The 9,806-nt window shown below is 39.4% G+C and overlaps 1 protein-coding gene across 1 annotated transcript; it reads right to left on the bottom strand.

Moving 5' to 3' along the window:
• Positions 1-7,349: 7,349 nt before the first annotated feature.
• Positions 7,350-8,588, bottom strand: LOC141909179 (G-protein coupled receptor dmsr-1-like). The gene has a single exon (XM_074799564.1). The coding sequence runs from the start codon at positions 8,586-8,588 to the stop codon at positions 7,350-7,352; it is 1,239 nt and encodes a 412-aa protein (XP_074655665.1).
• Between the last annotated feature and the right edge of the window lie 1,218 nt (positions 8,589-9,806).

The raw sequence follows: 9,806 nt of genomic DNA, 5'->3' as shown, positions 1-9,806 counted from the left end.
ATTAGTCTTTTAGTTTCTATTAGTCTCTGTTAGTAATTTTTGAGTTCATAGATTATCTACAAATTAGAGTAATATGATTTATTGATGATTTTGCTATAATTTACACATAGAAGACAGCATTAAAAATGTTAATGTTAAGTATTAATTACTTTGACGAATAAATATTATATAACTATCATTAAAAATGTTCCTTTTAAACATTTAACATTTCTATGATTTGAAATGTATTTTTGCTGCCCAATTTCAAACCACACTGAAACGCTGCGGTCTATACTATTATTGTTAGTATTATCATGAGAAATAAATTGAAATTAAAACGAGACAACATGAGACTTCATTACTACTTACATAGTCACTGAAATAATAAATTCATATATTTCACTACTATAGTCGTAAACGCTATACCTGTTACTGGTCAGTATTCAATTCCCTGTGCACAGTATGCGCGCACACAGCACAAACACACGTATAGTCAGCATAGAATAACCGCAATGTTTGTCAATCATAATCCGTTAATGACGACAGGGTGTTTTCCCGCACTTGACCATATGTGGACATTAGCATTGAGGCCACACAGGGCAAATTCGCCATTTCACTCGTCAGCTTAGTTCAATTGTTCACGCTTAGTTCTTACTTCTTGCGACGTTTAACATGTAGTGTTATAAGTTTCGTCACTCGGCAGGTGTGACTGTTGCCCGGCAGGTGTGACTGATGCCCGGCTGGTGTGACTGGTGCCCGGCAAGTGTGACTGGTGCCCGGCAGGCGTGACTGGTGTTTGTTCTTGGAGTAATCATTTGAATATATATTTGAATTGAATATATTTATTTTGCACTGTAGTTACAAATATATACCTACAGAATTAATTAACATATATAATATATTTTCAGTAATAAATTTCAGAAATTACAGTGCTGGGATGCACAAGAAGCCTTAAAGGGTGTACTCAAAAGAGGGGATGAACCCATGATATGAAAATGGGGAATTACAAATGGAATGTGGTGAAATGAGATGAGAAAAGGTTTGTTAGTGACATAACAAATGATAGTAAATGGGACCATCTCATATATCAACAGCTGTGACATTTTAAATTGTGTCTGATGGTAGTCGTAGTGGGCCGAATGTTTCTACACTATCCATATAAGGCCACTCAATGTTGATTCCTAGTTTCTGATAAGTTCCGAAAACCGAGCGCGTAAACGTAAAAAATAAATTGCGCTCTTCCGAGAAATAGCATCTTGTCTCTCTTTTTTTTCTGCACGCATCGCGCAACGACGTTTATCAGTCGTCTTTTGAAAATTTCTTGCTGATGTACTCGTTAAGTGTTATCACTGATGGAACTCAAGGTCGTACAGCCTCCGTGAATGGCCGTAATGGTTTGTCGAAAGCTTTCTTTGTAAAATTTGGATGAAAATAAAATTCGCTGGCCTCGTCATATTTTGAAAAAAATTAGGATTAGAAATTAGGAATCAACATCGAGTGGCCTTGAAATATAGTTGCAGTGAAGCTACTATACACTAGAGGGAGGAGGGGAGGGAGGGAGGGAGGGAGGGAGGGGAGGGAGGGAGGGAGGGAGGGGAGGGAGGGGAGGGAGGGAGGGAAGGAAGGGAGAGATTTATAACAGATGGGGGTTATCGCAGAGATGGAGAATCAAAATCTTACATACTCACAGACAAATAAGTGATTTGCTCCTAAGCATATACGAAATATCAAAGCTGTTATAAGCAATATTTGATTACAACGTACTAAAAGTGTTTCAAACTGTATCCCAGTATCACAGAGTTATGATTAGACTGCTACTCAATGGTGAATTCCGAATATATATTCCGCTAGATGGCGTGCGTATCAATAATACATCTTTATCAAAATTTAATTCATTTCCGCCACATACATGAAATAAAGCAACTCGTTTTTCCTGAAAAAAAAAACCAAACTAACATTCAAGGGCGGACATAGGGTCTGATACAGGGAGGGGTGCACTGTCAAAACAGGGCATATTTTTAAAAGTGCACCCGAAAAAGACAGAAAACATGACTCATTTTTGGAAATACAGAGAACAAGCTTATGAATTTCAACTTTTTAGGTATCAATTCATCGTTTTTCATTTTTCGTTAAATTTCAGGACAACTTGACATTTTAGAAGCGGGTGTGCACCCCTGGACCCTCCCATGGATCCGCACCTGACACTGATCCTTAGGTAGCAGCCTCTATGAGCCTTCCACCTCATCTGATGCCAGTCCTCTATATCAACCACTCTCTTACCTCTGAAGCAACCAGCCCTCTCGCTTTCTACCGACCAGTCCTCTCCCTTTCTACAGACCAGTCCTCTCTATCCACCGTAACTGCAAACAGTTATCTCACTTATACAGAAAGATGTGTTTTGAAGTCAATTTTTGAAAGCTTTAGTCTGAAGCAGGCGCGGAGAGGAGAATCCGGAGGGAAGAATCGACGTCTGGAAAACTAATCAATTTCAACAACTGTTTCGAAGAAACTCGATCGACGTCTTTTAAGTTCAACATTGAAATCTCTTTAAAGATCAAGTGTAGCCCAAAATAGATTTTTTTTCAACGATGGATTATGTTACATGAATACATAATTATCATTGTTGAGAAAGTTTAAGTGTAATGAGTGATGGATTACTGAAATATAAGTGATTGAAAAGTGTCGATTTGAAGTTTTTTTTCACATCGCGTAGTTCGTCTGACACCCATGTACATGGCGCCGATGATGACATAATAGGGGCTACATGATGAATTCAAGCAAGCGCAAATTTCTAGTTTTATGTTGATATACAAACAAATAGTCAGTGCGCGTCCAGAAATTTCGCTCACCCGATATTCATTTTTCAAACGCACATATTCATTTAAGTTCAGTGTTACTTATTACTGGTATATGGGTTAGTTCTCTATTGAATGAGATCATAATTATAATGTTGATGAATAGGCTTCACTTGATCCTTAAGCAAAAATATTAAACCGTACGCGACTGAGATGATATACAACTATATTTACAAATACACGTCGTCTAGAATTTTTGCACTATCGAAAACAGATTTTTCGATGTTATGACTTTAATCTTCTTCTCTTATGGAGTCTGGGTGGGCACGTGTGTATCCGCATCAAATTCAAAAAGATCACTGACAGATGATTTTGTCCTGTCTTCGTGAATTGTGTTTGACTCGCATGCAACCGAAAGTATCAGTATCAGTATCAACTTCAAATCAGCAAAACATGTAACGACAATTTTTTTGATAAAAATATCATGCGAATTTTATTATATTGAATTTTTTTTGTAGAATAATCATGACGTCATCATAATCAAACTCGTATAGAAATCTTAATAAAATTAATTCGTTAATCAATGGATTAATTGATTTAATGTATTTACAAACTATAATACGATAACAGGTTGATTGGTAATTATGGATTAATAATAATAATAATAATAATGATAATAATGATAATAATAATAATAATGATAATAACAATAATAATAATAATAATAATAATAATAATGATAATAATAATAATAATAATAATAATAATAATAATAATAACAATAACTATGACACATGTACTACCCGAACCTGTTCCGAACAACTTTTTATACAACCGATACTTCCGGTTCCGGTTGCACTAAGTATCGACAAACATCTATCTCGACCTATGGTTTAGAATGGCGACAATAGATGCGTGTGTTGATTAAATCGATGCTTTATTTTGGCCACCGTAATGTTAATGATTTCATCTATTTCTAACGATTACAAATAGTATTAGAAATCAACAAATTATTATATTAGATATATTCTTGGCTAGATACACCCCCCGTAATCCTTATCTATCCTTTGAAGAATTTTGAAAACAGAAATAGTTTCAATAACATGTATATACTTCATCTATTGAATAACTTAACGATCCAACAAGAACAATTGAACACCAGAGCCGAGGTTTTAGTTGAACAGTCGTAACTAAAGACCTAACGTTGTCTCAAATCCTAGGCCTGGTCTTAATCTGATAGATCGGCTACGGATTGGCAACGGCTTTAGACTGGTCTGAAATCTAGCCATGACTGTGGAACTGGCGCCGGTACACGAACAAGACCGTGTCAGTTCTGTAGCTACAAAAACCACGACTGTAAGACTGTCGCCCGATCGTACCGCTGAAACCTGGAGCCAGTTGTACAGTCGTGCCCGTATAAAACCATTTGAGTTCTAAAGACTCAAGTCTTGTGATTTTAGTTTCGCTATACTCTCTAAACAAATGAAAGCAATTATTCTGATATAAATCGCGCCTGTTGCGGACAGTGAACAGCTTCACGAAGTTAATAGCATCGTTTATCGATATGTTTACAGAATATTCAGTTTAACGAACAAAACACTGACCAAGTGTATCGCACCAGATACATATAATATAATATACGCGGGAACAATGTCTCGAAGATTCCGTCGATCAGTTCATGTTTCATTTCCTTTGGGACAAAAAACATCGTTTCAATAATGTTATTTTGATTTTATAAAACAATTCATCGATAGGAAAGACGACGTTAATCGCCTTTTCATTCATTCTGACTCCAACAAGTTATTTCATATTAGACGAACCATTATTTAAATTCAGTTGATCGCGGAGAGAGAAAGTTGACCAGTCCAATGTATTGGAGACGTTCAGTTAATCACTCCAGTGAAAGGGTCAGTTGACCAGTCTAATATGCGGGTCTGTTGACTAGTCTAGTGTAAGGGTCAGTTGACTGGTATGGTGAAAGGGTCAGTTGACCAGTCTAGTGTAAGGGTCAGTTGACTGGTCTGGTGTAAGGGTCAGTTGACTGGTCTGGTGTAAGGGTCAGTTGACCAGTCTAGTGTTTAAGGGTCAGTTGACCAGTCTAGTGTTTAAGGGTCAGTTGACTAGTATATTATAAGGATCAGTTGACTGGTCTAGTGTAGCGGTCAGTTGACCAGTCTAGTGTAAGGGTCTGTTGACTGGTCTGGTGTAAGGGTCAGTTGACCAGTCTAGTGTTTAAGGGTCAGTTGACCAGTCTAGTGTTTAAGGGTCAGTTGACTAGTATACTATAAGGATTAGTTGACTGGTCTAGTGTAGCGGTCAGTTGACCAGTCTAGTGTAAGGGTCTGTTGACTAGTCTAGTGTAAGGATTAGTTGACCGGTCTAGGGGTCAGTTAACCGGTCTGGAGCAAGGGTCAGTTAACCGGTCTGGTGTAAGGGTCAGATGACTGGTCTAGTGTAATGGTCAATTGATCCTTTCTTTCATTCAAAACCAAGCGCTTACAAAAATCAACCGCAATCATTCAAATCAATCCAATCCAATCACTCGAAAAAACCGCGTACACCAATCAGCGCTATCTATCGATCAAAACATGAACTAAACACTCGACAAACATCGATCAATCAATTCAATTCAATTTATTCACCCAATCTATAAAAAATCAATAATTCAATCAATAATCAATCTAAGTATCAATCTCATTAAATGAAATCAATTTCTATTGGACACATTTTCCATAAACTGCGCGCATTCTCACGACAGATACTCAATCATTTTAACACAAACTCTCACTCTCTCTCAACACTACAACTTTCCACACCCTCACATTCCACATTACACACTTAAGCCAATATTCCACACTTTCCACACTAAACAGCTAACAAAACCACAAATAGCAATTTTAACCCCATCGGCAACCCGCCAGATGGCCTGACGAGCACACGGTCATAGTCATCTAAATTGATTTGTCTATCAGCTTTTAAACTGAAATTTCAGGCTTCCGAATACATAAATTATCAAAGTATATTTCAGTTTTGTACTTAATGATTGGAAAAGTTCTCGTTAATCATTGATTTACGTATGAGAAACGTCCATTCGATTTTAACTGAAATTTAGAATTTAAACCTGAAGACACGGGAACTCAGGGTGAACCCGGAGAAATCCTCGATTACCACAGTAGCGTTTGCGATTCCTGTCAGCGAAAACTAACAGAATAAATGTTCATAGACCTAGCAGTATTTCAGTTGACGAATCAGTGAAAACGTCGACAGCAAGATAGGACTTAATACTCATGGTAATCGAAGATCCGTTAGGGGCGCTGGGCTCTCTCATCATCTATCCATTCTAAATCCTACAAAACATCATTTTCTTACAAAACATACGCTCTGAGGTGCTCCTTGAAATTGAAAAAGAGTTCTTACATTTCTCAACCCGCAATCATCCGTCAAAAACTGCAAAAACACACACACTCGCAGACAGAATTAAACAACTGAAAAGCAAACGAGTGACATTGAAAATCGATACTCGTTGCCGCGGAGACACAATTTAATTGCAACAACCTCGATGGCTGGCGAAATGTGCGTAAATATGGTAAGATGATATGTGGCGTTTAATTTGTGTGTTCTCAAACTGTAAGACTTCTTTGTTATTAACTGTTTCTCTCTGGCTAGTCGGGACACTTTGTGTGTCAACAACAGCCCCTGGCAAATTATTTGGTCAGATTAATACACCGTACTAGGAATCGCTTTACTGCATATTTATATGTGGACATATTTTCCTAATTGTTAACCCATGCGCATGCGTGAACACACTTGCAAACACCACTCAATCAATAACCATCATATCTCGTTAAAGTGCTCGACTCGCAAAACAAAAACAAAAAAAAAACTAAAAAATGCTCAAGCACTCTTTCAATACATTCTACATGCACCCGTAGCATTCAGTGTTACATTACATACTCCAGTTCAAAACTGCTATTTTGGATTTTGATGAGAGGATGCTAAATGGTTGGCGCTGAGCAGCTGCCAATTTTTCAAAGTCACGCGTAATCTCACCGCAATCTCACGTGTGATCCAACATGGCCGTTACGTAAATGTATGAACTGATCAACTGACCATTCCTAACATGATCCAACATAGCCGCCTGTTAATGAACTGACCAACTGACCACTTCTCACGTGATCCCACATGGACGCTCGTTAATGTATGAACTGACCAATTGACCACTTAAGGTTATTTGACCGGACAAATTAAATAAAGTTTATGTACAGTATTCATTTCAATATAGATACCGCGACATTTCAGTTATATCAATATTCCTTATTTTTATGGCTAAGAAGCACATGATTCGTGCTGATATAGATAACGACTCTAGGTTCCCACACCTGACTAGTATATACATGTATCAATCACTGATCTGATACCTCGTTTCACGAGACACAATACAGATTTCATGGAGGTTTCATGCAAAACACATTTTAGAAACCCCGATTGGTCAACTATCCGTCACGCGACCATCAATCACAAAGCGGCATTTATCCATCACGGTTCCGGTTGTACGCCGGTAGCGCCACCTGGTAGTCAAACATCCGAGGTACGCGTTACCATCGTTGTCGCAGTGTTAGCAACCGAGTTATTATTCGGCACAAGCGTAAAGCGCCCCCTGCCATTCTCGCTGTGACGTACTTGTACCGGTTTGAGGAAAACGGCGCAGAACGTGTCCCTAAACTGCTTACTCATGGTGCAATATAGAATGAAATTGATACCGTTATTAAACAGGGCTAATATATCTAACAGATCACCGAGAGGACTCGAAATGTCTTCGTAAAATGTCGGTAACAGGCCGCTTAGTAAGTTAAGCAAACCCTGCGGAAGCTCGCATATAAGGAATAGGACTACGACAGCTAGTAACATTCTAGTGGTCCGGTTCGTCCTCCGGTCCGAACGATCGTCGTCGCCCTCACGTTGAATCAGTTTTGATTGGTTGCGTAGTTTTATGCGACGTTTTTCCGCTTCCTGCATGCACCGGACCAGTAAGATACTCAACACAGTCAACATAGCGCACGGTAACAGTTTAACCAAGATGGCCGTCACCCAGAACGTAACGCTGAAAATGATAATTTCCGTTTCAGTTTTTTTGGCGAGTATAACCGTGTGAATTTCACCGGTTCGATTTGTCACGTTCGAAGCCGGAAAGCATTCGACTTTATGACTGATATAGTTTGGTATGAGAACGATAGCGGTGGCTAGAACAGTCAGAAATACGGCCAATTTAGCTCGCTGCATGCTGCATACAGTGGCGCCACGCGGCGGGTATTTTATAAATATGTAACGAAACAACGCCAAGGTCACTGTCAGCCATATCGAAATGCTGTGCATGACGACGCTCCAAAAAACGTAAAACAGTAGAAAGTACGCGGCGCCTTGAGTGTCTCGGGTCGGAGAAGCATCGGGACCGTAGATACAGTAGTAATAGAGGGCAAACGGGAAATACGCAGCCATTGTTAAACCATCGGAGACGGCTAGGGCGGTCAGGATGAAATTTGTAGCCGATTGCATGTTCCGCTGAGTGAGAATGATCACGTTGAATCCGTTAGCGATTATCCCGAACACGCAGACGATAGCGGCTATGAAACCGTGGTAATGACGATACCAGTTAGAAAAAGTGTTCAATTCCGCCGCGCCCCAGTAGTGCGTAGACGGTGGTGAATCGGTCACGGCGTCCGGTTCGTAGTCTCCGCTGAAGTTATACTGGCCGTAGAGATCGTGTAGCGCCGGATCTAAAGCGCCCACTGTCAAATCGGTCAGATTGGACGTCATGGCGGTGCGCTTACGAATTTCTGTTCAAATGTACTGTATTCAAAATATATATACAAATACGGAAATACCGCTACGTCGTTTCGTCTGTTGAACGATTCATTGAGGGATAATTTAGTACGATCCCATATTCAACGTAAGATAGATAGATAATGTAATCCTATTGCTGACGCGAGTTTGTGTAGCTGTATGACAACGACAGTCAATTGCGGCGCCACCTTACTGTAATAACAATTATTTACACTTTTTATACCTTACGGTAATTACCATGTATACGGCGTATAAATGGAACTATCCGTGCACCGCAACGGTTTTTCTAGATCGGACTATTTTGGTCTCATAGAACGGACTATTCCGGTTTCCTAGTTCGGACTATTCCGGTTTCCTAGTTCGCGCTTCGAAGCATCACATTTACCGGGTATAATATCCTCTTACAATTCTAATAACTGCAGTGAAATTTTCGATATCTAAAATTCCTTTAATTACCACTGCTGTGAAGGCAGTGACGAGGCGTACAGTACAATAAAAAGAAACTGTCGACACAGAATTTACGCGTAGAAAATTCCGTTATGATAGATTTTCACTAAAACGCTCGAACTTTGTTTCCTGGTATTGAAGGTGCGCCTTTACTGACTGATCGCATGTGTGCCTTTACTAACTGATAACACCAAGTGAGCGTTTACTAACTGATCAGGCGTTTGCGTTAATCTTCGATCATCAGTGGTGTGCATTAACCAGCAGATTAAACGGTGTGCGCGTTTATCTAGTCAACAGCGATGGTAGGTCATTCTCAACCAATCTCAGTGGTGTGCCTTCAATCTGTGTGCGCGCTCGTCTGAGCGGGACAGTTCTGATACTCAAATGAATCGTGATGCTGCTGCGTTTGTCTGCCAGTCCACGAGTGGTTAGTCTAGAATATCGACGAAACTTCACCGCGTTCACAAGTCCCTTCCTGAAAATATTCAGTTAATTTTTTTGCATTAGAAAATTGACTGTCTATACTGAACTGTCTGTATCTCAAATTGAAGGAAAACCCGCAATTATGAAAGTGAAATAATGCGAGTTGTGACGTTTCCAGAATTTCCTTAGAATGGCTCAGAGAATGGGATACCGGCACTCACCAGATGGCGCAACAAAACACTGGGTAATTATTCGTAGTGAAAATCAGTCAATTTTCGAAGACATCTGAACTCGATTCTTAGGCTGCCAAATCCGAAAATT

The sequence above is a fragment of the Tubulanus polymorphus genome, chromosome 7 (genome assembly GCF_964204645.1).
Source record: "Tubulanus polymorphus chromosome 7, tnTubPoly1.2, whole genome shotgun sequence".
Lineage (NCBI taxonomy): Eukaryota > Metazoa > Nemertea > Palaeonemertea > Tubulaniformes > Tubulanidae > Tubulanus > Tubulanus polymorphus.
The sequence above is the reverse complement of the archived record's forward strand: the minus strand, read 5'-3'. Positions and strand labels throughout refer to the sequence as shown.

Coding starts and splice junctions, on each gene's coding strand:
- LOC141909179 (XM_074799564.1), bottom strand. CDS start 8,588: ATGACGTCCAATCTGACCGATTTGACAGTGGGCGCTTTAGATCCGGCG.